Raw genomic sequence first — 19188 nt, forward strand, 5'->3', positions numbered from 1 at the left:
AAAATACCCCCGGTAGTGTCAAACAAAATCAGTACTGGGGAGGCTACGATTTGAAATTTTTCAGCTGCCTCCTCCTGGACTATAATGACTAACTGGCATATGGTTGCAGTCTGTTAATCAGAGATCACACAGTCTGACTGAGATAAATGCAAAGTGTGAGATAGGATAAGTTTAAATATTTGAAAAATGTGTGATACATTGTATATATATATATACTTATCCTATATGACATAGTAAACTCCCACCCTACCTGTCCCTCAATGTAGATTAACTACTTCCTTGAAGATAACCTTGACTCTTGGAAAGTGAATGACTTATCGGAGAGGTCACATCACCAGACAGGGCAGTCTGCGTGGGAAGTTAAGGGAGAGATAAGGTGGTGTAACTGCTGGGTGTGTTTGGGTAAGGTGTTCTGAAACTGGAAACATTCCGACGGTTCCAAGAATGTTTCCATTCAGGATAAATAGGGAAGGGAAAAACACAATGTTTGAGATTGAGGATATGTATATAGACATGCAATTTGCAATAAAAATTTCAACTTTATTTTCAATTTCGAAATATTCATGTCCCTCCCTTTATGGTATCCACAATTTGCCATTTTGTCTGTTCAGTGAGCTTCTGTCTTTCAGACATTTTTGGTCATAGTGAGTTCTCCAGACACTTTGGCTTCTATGTGCATACACACCAATGAGACCCGGATTAGAATTGGTTTTCATCAACCCATGCTTGCCGAAAGAGGTAACCAACAGGATCGGGTGGCCAGACTTGCTGATTTGGTTGTCATTGTGTCCCAGTTGCGTAGATCGATGCTCATGCTGTTGATCATTGGATTGTCTGGTCCATTATTTACAGACTGGTGCCAAATAGCTGGAATGTTGCTGAGTGTGACGTAAAACTAAACTCTCTCGCTCACTCACTCACTCACTCACTCACTCACTCACTCACTCACTCACTCACTCACTCACTCACTCACTCACTCACTCACTCACTCACTCACTCGCTCGCAAGCACTCACTCACTCACTCACTCAGTTCCCTTGCTGGGGTCAAGTATGACTGAAACTGTGCACAACAGTCTAGAAATATTGCTGAAGGACTTCTAATAGTGTGATAGTATCTCTCGTTCCTCAATTACTCCCCACTGATTTTCTGTACCTGTCAGACATGTTGACTCTAGTCGTGTCCTCAGTAAACATTATCATGTGTGCAGGAGAAAGTGTAGAAGGCATGACCGCTGGTTTGTTAAAGCACTACTTAAGGCAACTAACAGGACTGGGTGGCTAGACTTGCTGATTTGGTTGTCATTGTATTCCAGTTGCGTAGATCTATGCTCATGCTGTTGATCATTGGATTGTCTGGTCAATTATTTACAGACTGGTGCCATATAGCTGGAATGTTGCTGAGTGTGACGTAAAACTAAACTCGCTCGCTCACTCACTCACTCACGCACGCACGCACGCACTCACACACTCACACTCACTCACTCACTCACTCACTCACTCACTCACTCACTCACTCACTCAGTTCCCTTGCTGGGGTCAAGTATGACTGAAACTGTGCACAACAGTCTAGAAATATTGCTGAAGGACTTCTAATAGTGTGATAGTATCTCTCGTTCCTCAATTACTCCCCACTGATTTTCTGTACCTGTCAGACATGTTGACTCTAGTCGTGTCCTCAGTAAACATTATCATGTGTGCAGGAGAAAGTGTAGAAGGCATGACCGCTGGTTTGTTAAAGCACTACTTAAGGCAACTAACAGGACTGGGTGGCCAGACTTGCTGATTTGGTTGTCATTGTATTCCAGTTGCGTAGATCTATGCTCATGCTGTTGATCATTGGATTGTCTGGTCAATTATTTACAGACTGGTGCCATATAGCTGGAATGTTGCTGAGTGTGACGTAAAACTAAACTCGCTCGCTCGCTCACTCGCTCACTCACTCACTCACTCACTCGCTCACTCACTCACTCAGTTCCCTTGCTGGGGTCAAGTATGACTGAAACTGTGCACAACAGTCTAGAAATATTGCTGAAGGACTTCTAATAGTGTGATAGTATCTCTCGTTCCTCAATTACTCCCCACTGATTTTCTGTACCTGTCAGACATGTTGACTCTAGTCGTGTCCTCAGTAAACATTATCATGTGTGCAGGAGAAAGTGTAGAAGGCATGACCGCTGGTTTGTTAAAGGACTACTTAAGGCAACTAACAGGACTGGGTGGCCAGACTTGCTGATTTGGTTGACACATGTCTTGTATCCCATTGCAAATTGCGCAGATCGATGCTCATGCTGTTGATCATTGGATTGTCTGGTCCACACTGAATTATTTACAGACCACAAACATATAGCTGGAATATTGCAGAGCATGGCATTTAACAACAAACACATGAGTGAGTGAGTTTAGTTTTATGCCGCACTCAGCAATATTCCAGCTATATGGCGGTGGTCTGTAAATAATCGACTCTGAACCAGACAATCCAGTGATCAACAGCATGAGCATCGATCTGCGCAATTTGGAACCGATGACATGTGTCAACCAAGTCAGCGAGCGTGACCACCCAATCCCGTTAGTCGCCTCTTACGACAAGCATGGGTTACTGAAGATCAATATTCTAACCCGGACCTTCACGGGTCAACAAACACATGAAATAAAGTTACCTTTCCCTTCAGGACTTGAAGCCAGCTAACCTTCTAATCAGCTCAACCGGACATCTGAAGATCGCTGACTTTGGTCTTGCAAGAGTGTTTGAAAACAAACGTGACAGGCAGTACAGCCATCAGGTGGCAACACGGTAAGTTATCTCCCCATGATATCTGTGAAGCACATGGAAAATATATTAGCCCCACTAGAACCCAGTTTCATAATTGTGGAAACTTTTGCAAACGACACGAAGCTAGTCGAACACTAACAACTACAATATTTGCTCCTAGAAATTTATGATTCCGTGTCATTTCATACGTTTCTCAAGCCAATTTCAGCTTCATGGGCTATTTCTGGTACCATTTAGTTTATTCTTCATTGCCTGCTTGATCTACTTGCTTCCTCTGCAGTTGTAGAGGTCTTGCACAGCGAACACATTTGATCTTTCTAATTGTGTAACATAAGATATATTTTCGATTACACTTTCTCAGTAATGTACCCGGCTGTGATATTGCTGGAATATTGCTAAAAGCGGCCTAAAACCCAACTCACTCACTCAGTAAGGTACAGATTCTAGAACTTTTGTTGGGTAGAGTTCCATCCGGGATTCAAACCCACACTCTCAGACCTAATCGCCGGCACACAAAGTCAGCCGTCATACCCACTCAGCAGCCACTGCAGCTTCCACTCCATAGGATTGGACTCAACCAATCACTCAGTACTAGAATATGTACTGTACGGAGAAAGTGTAATCCCAAATATCACATCATATCTATGGAACTGGGATACAATGACATGTGTCAACCAAGTCAGCGAGCCTGACCACCAGATCCCGTTAGTCGCCTCTTACGACAAGCATGGGTGGCTGAAGATCAATTCTAACCCGGATCTTTACAGGTCTGGTGTGCTAGCATGCAGATCAGGCATCGATTAGTAAAACAGACATTGATTAATACAACAATCAAGATGATCGAGGATACTTCCTTTTGAAACACACACGAGAGTATGTTGTTTACATTGAAGTTTTATGAGTCAGGAAATTGCATTAGTTGTTTATACCTTGATTTAACAAACGTGACAAGAAGAAACATACTTTTTAAAGTTTAAGTTGATGTTTCATTGTTAATGAATATCGATTAATTTCCTGCGTTCATCGATAATCAATGACAGAAGCGAGATCGGTCAATTCTTATTACAGAGACCAAGAAATGAGAAAGGAAGGTCTAATCGTACTTTTTAAACAGTATTTTTGAGGGCTTTAGGAAGATAATGGAAAATAAAATCCTTTCCTATTCATAAACTGTAGTTTTAAAAACTCTGGTTTGAGTCTGGTGAAAAAGCAGATGTGTGCGACATTGTTTAATCAAAGTACCACCTGAGACTGTGGAAACAATATGAGCAGAATTTTATTCTATTTTGACACGCAACTTATTGAAAATACTATTTCATCCATACATGTGAGCAAACAGTGATAGGTTTCCCAGAAAATGCATCTCCTTTCTTATGTTACAAATTGATGAATAATATTGTGACACACTGCAGGTTTCAAGCGTATTAGATCATTACGTCTACACAGCTGGACATCATCCCTCGGCTGGCTATAGATTTCATTATAAAGCATTTTGCGATGTATGTTCATGTGCTTGCATTGAGACTCACTCAATGATGCAGCGTTTTACAAACATGCTGATCAAATATGACAGTCAGAATCAATCAATGCCAGAGTGAGTGAGTGGGTGGGTGAGTGAGTGGGTGGGTGAGTGAGTGAATGGGTGAGTGGGTTGTTTGAGTGAGCAAGCGAGCGGGTGGGTGGGTGAGTGAGTGGATGAGTGGGTTCGGATGGATGGGTGGGTGGGTGTTTGAGTGAGTGAGTGAGTGAGTCTTCCACTTATATCACAGCTAGGTATCTTGTGATGATCTGATAAATTTCAAAACACAACACACACCTCGTTTTGTTTCCAACCTATTTTTCGTTTTGATGAAATCTTTCAAATTTGACATTCATTTTAGCACCTAAAACGTGTAAACCAAAAGTAGTCTGACCTAAATCATGGAATTTCTGTGAAAAGAAAGTTTAAAAGAAAAGTTCATTATATGCATTTGTCTCTCAGGTTTTCGCTGTGACAATTGAGTCTTATGTTGTTTGTTTATAAAAATACCTGCCACTTGCAAAATGTCGGAAATAATTTGTAACGGAGTTAGGATGAAAGGAGTGCACTGGTTATCCTTAGAAAACAACAATGTTCAGTGCAACAATTTGCCTAACTGTCCAACAGTAAGATCATTCAAGCGAACCAAACAGTTTGCGTCATTACCGCCCAGTGCTGTGAGCATTCACTACAATGCACCAAGGCAATGGAAAAATCGCAGGGACACGTAAACAGCAATTGGGCACTAACAAAGAAGATTTAATACTGGGTGTAGTCAATGAAATGTTTTAGATATTATTGTTATCTCTGCATCATGACATGCGAAAGGTAACTTGAAGGAAATTTGTATGGGAAATCTTAATGTTTGATGCCTGTGCAGGGATTTACCTTGAGTCCTGTTTTTGAGGGTCCCTGGGACTCATACTCTTAAATTTCATGGGACCTGGAAAACAAAATGGGGGTCCAGACACTTAAATATTATTATTAGTAGTGTTATTGTCTTCTGTATCATGATCATCACATATATTGTTACAGTAATTGAATTGCAAATGATACCATAACCCGGCTAGTAGCAAACTCTTTGATAATAATTGTTACTTGATTGCAATTTTTACAAAAAGTATTTGGATTTTTGCTGCGTCCGTGTGGATGCGCTAATAAATTTTGTTATGTCCATTGTCAATTTTTTATGCGTAGAGGAAGCAGGAATTCGCATCCTGTACATCCCTGCTGTGTATATCTAATTTTTGACACCATTTTTAACCAAGGTAATTACACAGTGACATCTCACTATGTGTCTTTGAAATATAGGGCTGGGACAAGTCCAGATTTACTTCTCAGGTACCCAACTCCCTGTTACTATGTTCATGATGTCAATCACTGGATCTTATGGTCCAAACTTGATTATTTACACACTGCGTCATTAAACAAACAGGCAAACAATATAAATGGTAGTAAAGAATAGCGGTGTTAATAGCAGTCAAGTCTGTGGTATTGATATACACTTGGTCAAGTGGTCAAGCCTCCAAACAGGCCAACGCTGGATAATTCTGGGAGAAAAGATGAACTTCACACAAACGCTGGTCATGATTTAATGCAAGATGATAAGGGCATGTGCTTGCCCACTTACATAGTTTTAAAAAGTTGCTAGAAATTCTTATAGTATTATGAGTGAGTGATTTTAGATTTACGCCACTTTTTGCAATCTTCCAGCAATATCACCGTGGGGGACACCAGAAATTTTGGGCTTCATTGTGCCCATGTGGGGAATTGAACCCTGGTCTTCGGCGTGACCAGCGAACGCTTTAACCACAAGGCTATCCCACCTATAGTACTATGACGATCCGGGGTGGAATAGGTCTTCAGCGTCCCATGCTTCTTGTATGAGGTGATGAATGGGATCAGGTGGTTAGTAGAGTTGTGTATCGTGGCCTTAGAGGCGAGACAATATATCCCAATACTAATTTCGTGAGGCGAGACAATATATCATGAAAGAATTGCTGGCGATACGATATGTATCCTGATACTTTACAGCTTCCAAAAACAGAACAGATATGATAGATAAAATTGCTGAAACTTTATTTGTTATACAACAGAACTTGTGTTACATTCACACACACTTAAAAAACAATTTCAGCATTTAATGCTTAAGAAAATACAATCAAACATATTCAGTATTCCTTGATCTAATATAAATATATTTGAAACTGAAGTTTCCCTTGGGAAGTTGTGTTTCTACACCAGTGCTTTCACAAACATTTCGATGTAATTTATATCAGAATTCAGAATCACTGAAGAAAGCTCTTAAATATTATCTTATCTTTGTTCTCTTTCTTAACAAAGGTAGGACATTGTTTATAGCTGTTGATAAATGGTGTTATTTGTCAAACAACTAACACAGTTCACAGAGTTTGAAAAATGTTCACACTCTTTCAGTTAAACACCAACTCCTTTGTTCATGTAACTAAAGATAACAGATACAAATAAATAGTTTCTAATTTTGTTTAGTTTTTAGTAGTATCGGGATGTATTGTCTCTTGTGGCGATACATCGATGTATCATGGACCCTTGCGATATAGATATCCTGATATCCTCAAAATCATATCTGACCGTACTCACTACTTAAATTCGGAATACAACCTCTTCCCTTCAGGCCGCCGCTACAAAGTTCCAATTGTGAAACTAAGAGAGCCCGTACATCCTTTATTCCAAGTACCATATCTCTCTTAAACAAATGTGAAGATACCTAAATCAAAGAATTTAAGTAAATATGTTTGGTATCTCTCTAATGTGTCAGTAGCTCTGCTGATGTAACACAAATTCCTGAAAAGGCATTAAAGTATTATTCTATTCTATTCTATTCTATTCTATTCTATTCTATTCTATTCTATTCTATTCTATTCTATTCTATTCTATTCTATTCTATTCTATTCTATTCTATTCTATTCTATTCTATTCTATTCTATATTGCCTAAATGTGGTGTATATCGGTTCACTCGTATTGCTTAGTTGATGATGCAAACATTGATACTATCGTCACACCACTAGTCACAGGTTTGGCTTGCTGACTTGGTATTGTATCTCAGTTGTTTAGATTGATGTACATGATGTTGATGTGTATTGTCTGGTCCACACTCTAATGTTTACAGATCGCTGTCATCTACGTTAACAACAAACAAACAATCAAACAAACAAAAGCCTGTCACCGAAAACAATGTAATACAATTGAAATATTGTTTTACATTAAATTACAATATTTTCAATGTGCCCTGACTGCACAACTAATAGACACCATGATTCATTAAATTGAAAAATATACCAGGAATTCTGTATTTAGGCCCACGCGAAATTTAGCCCATGGGCTAAAATATGGGATTTTTTTTCCGTATTCAAGTCCATGGGCTTAAATTTGGATTTCACTCTTGGGTGTTTAGAGTGACGTCCCTTTCCAAACGCATTGCGAACCTCGACGTTTTAAACTTTAGTAGTGCCTTCTCTGTGAGGTTATCACGTTTACAGAACATTTTGGACACCAGTAACAGGGCAGTTATTAGTGACAGACATTGATCATCTTAACCCGTATGATGTGCATGCAGTTGCAGTTAAACTGAACCATGTGGTCATTCAATTTTGTATTTATAGACCAGTTTCCTGACAAAAGAGTTTAAAAAACAAAACAATTCCTTTTATTTTATCAACATATTGCACATTTTCAAATTTAAGCCCTGGGCTTAAATATGGTAAAAATATATCATCACAAGAACAGTGATTTTCCGTATTCAATACGAAAAATACAATTGCAACATTGTTCTACAATAAGCTACTCCGTCACATAGTAATACATAGTAATAGTAATATATCTGTGTGGCTTGATTATATATCTGGCTGCAGCGGGCTGATGTTACTGGACTACAGACCCAAAGCTGTCAACGCAAAAAAGCAATAAAACAACGAATCAGTTTGAAATTAAATATGGCATGACCACGACTGAAGCTGATAGGAATATTTGTAGAAATGTGTAGAATTGGAGAGTGTTGTGCCAGTTGTAGTTGTGGTAAAACAAAATGGATAATACAAATGTGATATCGGCAATGGCTAATGTACTCTTTACATATACCAAGGGGGAAAACTAAGGGATCACATGAAAGTACAAGTGTTCCTTTAATTTGTCCAGGTTTCTTCACCAGTTGTGCTATACAAAGCTTGGGAAAAAACCTGGGGAAAAAATAAAGGAACACTTGTGCTTTTATGTGATCCCTTATTTTTTCCCCTCAGTATATGTTTTTGAGCGGTAAGTAGGGTTTGACGAGGATGTACCCCTTCTGATATCATTTTTGTCTGTTTTGCAGAAAATCTGCCATGTAAATATGGAGAAATTATTGTTATTATAATCATACTGAATATGTACAAATAACTGCATGAAAAGTTTCGAAGTCAGCCCTCACTAGCCATACTAAAACCACCTGATGCTTGAATCACTGCCTTTGTCCAATAAAACATCTGAAGACTAATAATTTCTAATTCAATAAATTGACAAAACACTGGTACAAAATATCTACAGACATATACTCATTACATTGACAAAAAATTGCATGACTCAAATGTCTTGAAATAATTAGATTACTATAAAACTACTGGAAAAACTGCAGTCTACAAGGCCTAAAGTATCAATCTCCTGTTGCCCTTGCGTCATTCCCCTTATATACTTGATGTTCTGTTTTTTCCAAATTTTGTAATAGAATATTTATTCCCCAATGGAGATTTTTTCCATTGGAAGTAATTATCTTTGTAAAAATATCTAGTCAAAATGTTTTCCATGGATTTTAATTCCAGAAACAATTTCTGGAATATTTTCTCGTGTGAATATTCTTTCCTCTGGAAAATATTGTACTCAGAAACATTAATTGTTTTCAATTACAGTTTCACCTCACAGATGGAAGATAATTTAGCAAGTGTTTAGAACAGCTATATTCTTTTCTATCGCCAGACACATCAATGATCCGGCCATAACAATGCAGTGACAGTGCGTGCGAGTGTGAAATGTTTCACTTGCTTGATAACATAGTTGTAATAAAGTTGTATATCTATAGAGCGATCTTGTGCATTATATTTCACACTATATTTAAAACACATGTGCAAACTGTATATTGTATTCAAGGATCAAAATAATGCTTAATTTGCATGACATGGAACATTAAATATTGAAATGGCATGGATGAAATAGTTTTTAATATGCCCTGATGGCATGACTAAAACAAGAAAACATAATACTCACCATGATTCATTTAATGGAAACTGCAATAGATTTGACCAACTCATATGATTCAAAACATATCTTTGCACCCCATCAAATTGTTTATCTGTGGCACTCTCAGTCTCACAGCTTAACATGGGTGTGGCCATTTTAAATGCCAGTGAGCATAACAGGAAGTCCTGTTTTAGAAGATAACATAGTTTGTGGGTGAGTCTATGTGTCCAGGACAAATGAAGCTGAACTATTCTTCATACTATTCATGAAAGTGTTTCGGAAACCCAGCTCTTATGTTACAGGTTTACATGACATTTTATGATTTATCAACAAAATTGAAATGACATATTTGTGGTGATGTTTTATGTTTAACTGGAATATCAAAAGGTATGGGCACAATTATTTTCACAAAGGCACACCTGAAATATCTGACTAGTGCCCAATGGCACCTTTTAAAAACAAATTGCATTTCTGTCCCTGGTATTGCTTTGATTAAAGCCTCTTTAATCATGGCACTTAGGTACATTTGTACTCCCGTAATAATGCAGGGTATGCCCTCCTGTGATTTCAGGCGCACATCCTAGGCCAGTTCCACAAAGCAACTGTAGCACAAAGGTGATCATAACTCCCTTACTTTGACATAAACTTAAGGCAGTCGTCGTGCTACGATTGCTTTGGGAACGTGGCCGAGCATAAATTCAGGTTACATGCTGTAACATAATTGAAATACTGTTTGAAACAGGGTTACACCAAATTAGTTGCACTAGGGTAGTCTAGTGGTTGAAGCGTTGGCTCATCATGCCGAAGACCCTGGTTTGATTCCCCACATTGGTACAGTGTGAAGCCCATTTCTGGTGTTCCCTGCAATGATATTGCTGGAATATTGGTTAAAGCGGCATAAAACTAAACTTACTCACTCTCTTACACTACATTAACTAACTTTGTGATATTGGTAGAGTCCAGTACCACACCAGGCCCCATTCTAGATTCTGTGACAATCTGCGAGTACCTGCTCCAGATAAGTCAGTATTCCCTATATATACTGTGCTATAGGTTTTATATATTTTTCCTGGATATCAAAAGGAAGTTTTCACAAATAATTTTTCCCCTTTTAATTTCATAAAAAAAACCTTGCTAGTCACAAATTCATTAGTGTCATAACATTCATCTTGCATAGTCACCTGACACAATCCTTGTTTCTCACGATGTTTTTAAGATAACTTCAGGTTCAGCCTCTGTATCAGCTTTCTAAAGACTTTAACGTGATATCTAAAATATAAATCAGTGTTTTGGACATGACGTTCTGAGTCAGGTGCGACACAGCTCAGTATATCAAGCAGAAATCAATTGGCGGAGTGTTTTCTGTGATTATCCAGCCACCAGGTGACACAAGTTCTCTTTTATCTTGATTACTTTCTGTCCAGACATCAGCTAAATCATTTTCCGATTTTACCAAGGCATGACTTTGGAATTGCTTTGTAGTTAGAGGAAGATAAGTGAGCATTTCTTTAGTGAAACCTAACACCAGTGATTAATCTTCAAGCGAATCAATATGTTATCATATAAAGTGTTCTAACATCGTAGTTCATCATTGTTTTATCTTCATACCAATCAATAATTGATCAAATAAAGAGTTATACCGCAATAGTTCGCGTGTGTTGTTCCATATATATTATTAAATGTCAGCCTTCTGCTTTCAGCTGTCTCATCTATAATAATTTCATTTTATTTCTCATCTTATTTTGCTAAAAAATGTCTATTTTGAGAATGTTATATAAGAGCACTGTCACTTATCTGGAATAATACGTATATATTTCACTTTCAATCCCATTTCCGTCATTTCTGTTTTAGGTGTGATTGGCTTGGGGAACAAATTGCTAAGAAAATATTTTCCTTTTTTGACATTATTTCCTTGTAATGTAAATTAAAAAAATAAAACGTCAAAAGAACACCAGTTCATTTTGTTTTAGGATAACATCCATTTCTGTCGTATTCCCAATTTCATGGACGGTTTTGGCTATCCCGAGAAGTAGAGTCTGTTTGGTGTTGGTTTAAAATCAGTGATGACACCAGATGTTCATGTTAACCCTTTTCCGTTTGACTGCCTTGATGTCACTACTCTCCTTGCAGTTTACAGACACTTTGTTGAGCTGAATATCCGTGTTGCATTCAATTTTCAATTAATTTCAATTGTGAAATCTAGATTTCAACATGCCTGATGGTGTTGAACAGTTCAGCTGTTGTGGTATTACAACATTCAAGGCTCGGGTGACCAAGTTGTACACATCACTGTGAGTCAATGTCCAAAGTTGTGTCTCACAGGTGGGCTAAGATCCGCTGATATGGGGTTTGATTCCCAGTGTCACCTTGGTGTAACGGTTTGTCTGCACCACACCCATGCTCTTACTGTCATCCCAAGTCTGCCAGGATGTATGGAGGTCTTCTTGGATGTTAAAATTCATCCAAAAGGTCACAACAATTGTCAGTAAACAACACATATCCAAATGAGAAGTACAATTTTTCAAACTGATATTATTTGCCCTAAAAAGGCCCTTTATTTAGCAAAACTTGTCAAGTTATGATTTTCAGGAAACTAATAAAAATACCTTGCAATGACAGTTTATGATAAGTAATCTCCATCGCAAACCAAAACTTCCCCAGTACATCAATGTAGCTAAGAGTTATTTCCCCCTGATGGTCAGTCCCACATTTGACCGATCTTGTGTATGCAACTACTTATGTGTTATATGTGTTTCTATAGTTCCTTAAAATAAAATTGTTGCTTAGAACTTTAAAAAGGCCTTAAATTTGAATACCAATTGTTATTCAATTAAAATAATTGCTTTGTAGAGGTACAACAACTCTTTGTAACAGGACTATTGACAGTAAAATGTCTTTATGCCTGAATTTACATCAATTCACATCTGAAAACAAAAATCAAAAAAAAAAGAAAAGAAAGGAATGCCAGTTTTTAACAAAATAATGATATATTTCCCAGCGTGCCTCCCAAGGGCACTCTGTTTGAAATCAATTGCCTGCACCATGACTTCACAAATTGATTTGCAGCTCTTGTTTCCTGACAAAGGCTTTTTTTTATCTTTCCTAGTTTAAACATGTTAATAAGGAAACTTGGTCATGTATGCCTCTTGTATCCAAAAATATAAAAATAAAAATATGGTCGTTTAAAAAAACAAAACCAGATGTTCATGGATGTCTAGCTTAGGTTGTACATGTCCCACGTGCAACATATGTTACATTTGGGATTACGCTTTCTCTTTAAGCCTTGCTCCAAGGCTGTACATCCATGGATGTGTAGTAATTCTATCCTTTAAAGAGGCAAGTCTAGATAAGCGGACAGTACAGGACACCAGAGCAGTGGGGTAGCCTAGTGCTTAAAACGTTCGCTAGTCACGCTGAAGACCTGGGTACGATTCCCCACATGGGTTACAATGTGTGAAGCCCATTTCTGGTGTCCCCTGCTGTCATATTGCTGGAATATTGCTAAAAGTGGCGTAAAACTAAACTCACTCACTCGCTCACACTCACTCACTCACTCACTCAGAGTGCACTTGTCAGAGGGTTACACACAGTCATGAGATGATCAAGACCACCAGTTGTCCGACTTCCAGCTAGTGGAAGCGGCAGTGGCTGAGTGGGTTAGATCGCTTACTTTGTGTGCTGACGATTAGGTCCCTGACTCTGAGAGTGTTAGTTTCTAAACAATAATTATCCACTTTGAATCATGATTTAATAAACAAACAAGATTTTCATGATGAAATGTTAAGAAGCTTTGAGGTTCTTGAGAGTTATATAGAAGTTGGTATTCAAGTATAAGACAAAATATTATGGATGTCAACTTCTTCTTTATTGTATACACAACATTTCTGGGCTTTTCCTTGTCCCTTCATGAAATCACCTGATGAAGGGACAAGGAAAAGCCCAGAAATGTTGTGTATACAATAAAAAAAGTTGACATCCATAATATTTTGTCTTATAAAGAAGCTTTGTTCACATACCAGCCCAATTGATGTGATGAGAAATTTTTTAAAAAGTTTAATTTATGTGTTGACATACTGACAGGTAAGATCTGTAATACCTGTAAAGTCTGTTAGAATCCGTAAAGCAAGTGGAAAAAAGGGTTACCTTAGGGAGTTCACCTGATGGATGGATTGACAGGTCCTTTCGCAGGGTGGTGTAGTGCATGATTTGATTCCGTTGACATTGAAAATTTCTCCTTTCCAATCTCTTTTCAGGCAGAAACATAAAATATCCAAAGATTATATCAATACTTCTTTGATTGACATTCTAGAAGTTGAGATGAAGAATGAGGACAATTTTATGGATATACAACTTCTTTATTCTGTGTAGGCAACTTCAAGCAATTAGTGACAACGACACTAGGATCTATGTCGAAACGTCGCCTATACAGAATATAGAAGTTGTATATCAAAATAAAATTGTCCTCATTCTTTATATCAATACTGATTAGATACACAGGTTTATTTGTATTGTATGTTGTTTACAGATGGTACAGAGCACCCGGAGTTGTTGTACGGAGCCAGGAAATATGATGAGGGTGTGGATCTGTGGTGAGTGTGTTATCTTCAACACTTTCATGTAACCTGTTAATAATAAGAATAATAGTCCATTTATCATGTGCATTGCTCCATGCACAATGCATGCTCAAAGCACCCAAACAATCTGATTATTATTACCCCACATAACCCAAGCTGCCTGGTAGGCGCCAGAGGGTTATAGTTATACATGCCAAACATGGTCACCCATCCAAGGACTCTCCGCGCCCAATGTTGCCTAACTTCACCTTATTTGTGACCTGAGCTCCATGCACAAGACCACGTGCCACCAACCTGTGCTGGACTGGCCAGCTCGGACAAGGAATAGTTTTATCCCCCGGGAGGCATCAGACCAAATGATATTTAAAGATGGTACTTTTTGTTGCCATGTCTGATGCTTAGCATCACAGGAGTTCAGTTTTATGCTGTTTTTAGCCATACTGTAAATCATGTAATTTTTGCCAGCATGATATTTTTGCCAGCATGATATTGTGAATGACTGGAGCTCTCAAAAGTATCATGATGCAGTGTCCTCCTGGTTTGCCAGTTTCTATAATCCCTTGACAGTTAATGAATATCGGATTACATGCCAGTTCCTCGGCGTGCTGACATGTGAACTGTGTTCACCATATGCAAAATAAACTTAGTCAATGAGAAGACTAAAAGTGTACTTGATTGTGTATTTGATGAAATGAAAAGCATGTTAAATGTGTTAAAATGTAACAGTTCTTGTAAATAAATGGAAAATCCAATGACAACAGCTTGGGGATACTAGGGATACTTGAACAAAAGTTACTCAATCAGTATGTCTGATAGTCCAGACAGGCGCGCCAACCACTCAACACGCATTTGGTTTCTTTAGAGACCGTTTGATAGGCCGACAGTGAATCCAACGGGATAGGTTTCATCACACTTATCCAGAGATCAACAGCTTTGGTGAAGTCATTGTCAACAATTTAATAGAGGCATTCCAATTAGTATAATCCCTTTGAACTGTTTTAAGCTTATCTGGCCTGTGTAGCGTGTGTTGTTCTTAGTAAACACCACTGACTACATACACACAGAAGTACTCCACTGAGCTCAGCTCAAGATTAGCGGCAACCTTAAATATGTGTTTGGATTTACTTTAGATAGAACCTTCAGTTGCAATCTATTTTTGAGAATTTGGCAAGTCGCAAAAATATGACGCAAAACCGTCTGTTGGTCGGTACTCGCACAAATATCCTGATGCAAAAAATTCGTGATTTTCAGTATTCTAGCAATATCATGGCCAGGGACACCAGAAACGGGCTTCACACATTGTACCCATGTGAAGAATCAAACTTGAGCCATCGGCGTGACGAGCCAACCCTTTAACCACTAGGCTACCCCACCAGACACATTGTCTGTATTTGGGGGAAAAGTCTTTTGTGTTTTATGTGCAGACAAGAAACTACATCATATATGTTCAGCGAATTCAAGAGGAACATATATGTAATTTGTTTGAGTGGCATTTTAGAAGTTGAGACGTACAATATAGAACAAGTTTTATGGATAACAACTTCTTTATTTCGTGAGTGCGACGTTTCGATACAGATTCTTGTACCGTTGTCAAGCAAGAGTGATACATGAAGTGTAGGCGCTGCATATATATACTGTATATAACAATGAAACAACATAATAGACAAAGGAAACAACATAATTGCCATGATTGGCTAAGCAGTAAGCTGAAGAAGCCAGTGAGTACACAAAGGATAGTGAATGGAAGCCAGAGATGTAGTTACAATGAGATGTTTAAACAATAGATCGCGATGTTTATACAATAGATTGGGCTTGGTGGAGGAGTGGATCATAAGCTGATGGAATGAAGTATCCTTGGTCACGGTTGATGGTGGGCTTGTGGCGTTTGATGTGAATGGCTTCTGTGAGCTTGCGTTTAGTGAAATCCGTTTGGTTGTTGGCGAGAATGGTGATGTCGGACCACTCTATTTGATGATTGGGGTTAGCTTTGATGTGGTCAGAGATAGCTGACTTGGTGTCGAATTAGCAACAGAGGTCACGATGTTCTTTGACTTCGGTGTTGATGGTTCGGGATGTTTCACCTATGTAGCATTGTCCACAATCACAGTTTATTTTGTAAATAACACATTTCGGGTTGTTGTTGTTGGCGGTGGGTTGTTTTCTTCCATTGGCATGGAGGAGGTTGTTGAGGCTGGAGGGCGCTGAGAAGGTTGTGTCTATGCCTGCCTGTTGTTTCAGGAGTCGGCTGATTTGGTGTGATGGTTTACCAATGTAGGGAATGGATATCTTGATGGGGGCTGATTCTGGTTTAGATCTTTTGGCAGGAGGTGAAAGCGTTGCTTCGATGGTTCTGTTGACTATTTCAGGTGGGTAGTGGTTGCGTTCTACAAAGACTTCCCTCAGGTGTTCAATTTCTTCCTGTAGGTTCGTTGAGCAGATGTTTTTGGCTCTTCTGGTCAATGTAGAGATGACGCCGGTCTTGACTTTAGGGGGGTGGTTGGAGTTGTAGTGGATGTATTGATCCGTATGAGTAGGTTTTCTGTACACGGAGGTCTGGAGTTGGTTGCAGGAGGTGCGGGACACAAGGACATCAAGGAAAGGTAGTTGGTTGTTCTGCTCTGTTTCGATGGTGAATTTGATGCGGGGATGTTGGCTGTTGAGATATCCATTCCCTACATTGGTAAACCATCACACCAAATCAGCCGACTCCTGAAACAACAGGCAGGCATAGACACAACCTTCTCAGCGTCCTCCAGCCTCAACAACCTCCTCCATGCCAATGGAAGAAAACAACCCACCGTCAACAACAACAACCCGAAATGTGTGTTGTTTACAGATTACAGAGCACCGGAGTTGCTGTAATAAGCTGTGATTGTGGACATTTATCATGTGCAAACATCCCACATAGCTGCCTGAAAGGGTTATAGTTATACATGCAAACATCACCCATCCAAGGACCCGCTCAAGAACAACTTCACCTGATTTGTGACCTGAGCTCCAAGCACAGGACCACGATGCCACCAACCTGGCCAGCTCGGACAAGGAATAGTTTTATCCCGGAGGCGTCAGACCTAATGATATTTAAAGATGGTACTTTTGTTGCCATGTCTGATGCTTAGCATTACAGGAGTTTAGTTTTTATGCTGTTTTAGCAATACTGTAAATCATCATGAAATTTTGCCAGCATGATATTTTTGCGAAAATTGTGAATGACTGGAGCTCTCAAAAATATCATGTATCGGATTACATGCCAGTTTCACTGTCGACTTAAGCTCGGCTGTAGTGATTTGAATGCAGATAAAGTAAATAGACACATTTCTAACAACCCTGATGCGCTTGTGGATACCACAATGAAGATACTGTTCATTATATTTTTACATGTAAGTTATACACTGCTATTAGAAATAATACCTACTTCTATGTAAATGGCCACAATCTCCAAACTGTGTTATACAGAATGACCACATCAAAGCTAACCCCAATCATCAAATATAATAGGTCCCTGATCATCACCATTTGACAAATTATACTAACAATTAAGCGGCACTTCACTAAATGAAGTGTAACTGCAAGCTCAATGTTTATAAGCACCTACAAGCACACCAACAGCTTGGGGAAGACTAATTACTAGCAATACTAGTATTGACACATCACATATAAAACAAGGGATACTTGAACAAAAGTTACTCAATCAGTATGTCTGATAGTCCAAACAGCCACCCACTCCATCACAACATGATCATATTCTGGTCCCAATAGGTTTCATCACACTTATCCATCAACAGCTTTGGTGATGTCAACAATTTGATAGAGGCATTCCATTAATATAATCCCTTTGAACTGTTTTCCATCTGGCCTGTGCATCTGTGTTGTTTTTAGGAAAAATCTCTGATTGCATACACACAGATGTACTCTACTGAGATCAGTTCAAGATTAACGGCAACCTGTGATTGGATTTACTTTTTAGATAGAACTTTCAGTTGCAATCTATTATGTTGTTTCATTGTTATATACATGATGTAAAAACGCCTGCTGGTATACTGCAAACAATTCATGTAAATCACTCTTGATATTCTAGCAATATCATGGCCGGGACACCAGAACGGGCTCTGTACCCATGTGAGGAATCAAACTTGAGCCATCGGCGCGACGATCCAACCCTAAACTAGGTTGTTATCCATAAAACTTGTTCTATAATTCAAGGGCAACATATCTGTAAATTGTCTGGCAAACTTGGTTAATAAAAATTCGAAATTTGAGCATGACTAGACACAATGATTTACCATATAAAATATGGTAATGTTCTACTAAACATTGTTTTATATGCTGGTATTTTGATTACTGTGTGTATTGTCTCATAAACAGAGCCAGAAATTGCAATCAGTTGTGCACATGTTTCCTTCCCTGTGATGCAGTTAATACAAACTTCACGCATTTCACATATGTTGACACGATATAATCAAACTGCACCAAATGGGACTTTTAACGAATCAAAAATTGGCTTTTGTGATAAATACACCTAACATCTGTCAACTATAGTCAATGCTTCAATAGCAATAATTTGACCATGGTTGCTGTAAATAATGGCGAGTTGGTGTGCTGCTGTTAACTTCACGCATGAATTTGCTGAACTTAATCTCGGGCGATAGGGTAGAGTGATGGTTAAAGCGTCCGCTTGTCACGCTGAAGACCCGGGTTCGATTCCGCCACATTGGTACAATGTGTGAAGCCCACTTCTGGTGTCCCCCGCCATGATATTGCTGGAATATTGCTAAGAGCGTCATAAAATCATAATCAATCAATCAATCAATCACTGACTGAACTTAATCTAAACAATATTGGATGAAATTTTGAATGAATTTAAAAAAGGTCCAAAACATAAGTCCAATTATACATTGAACACTTTTTATAACAACACTTGATTAAATTGCGTATGTAATTTGTTATTTGTGGACATGTTATTTCCTGTGTTACAAGCTCATGGTCATGACTGCATTCAGATAAATATATCAGGATTCAGTATTGCGTGTAACCCATGCTTGCCAAAGAGGCGACTAACGGGTGGTCAGGCTTGCT

At 38.6% G+C, this 19188-nt stretch overlaps 1 protein-coding gene across 1 annotated transcript in view; it reads left to right on the forward strand.

The window, feature by feature from the left end:
- Positions 1–19188, forward strand: part of LOC124270139 (cyclin-dependent kinase 20-like) — a 61148-nt gene that overhangs the window by 6966 nt on the left and 34994 nt on the right. The window contains 3 exon segments of the mRNA XM_046705162.1: positions 2671–2792; positions 14064–14076; positions 14078–14127. Of these exon segments, the coding sequence (XP_046561118.1) occupies positions 2671–2792; positions 14064–14076; positions 14078–14127 (185 nt within the window).

This window comes from Haliotis rubra, unplaced genomic scaffold (assembly GCF_003918875.1).
Source record: "Haliotis rubra isolate DU_JTF1 unplaced genomic scaffold, ASM391887v1 Scf15, whole genome shotgun sequence".
Lineage (NCBI taxonomy): Eukaryota > Metazoa > Mollusca > Gastropoda > Lepetellida > Haliotidae > Haliotis > Haliotis rubra.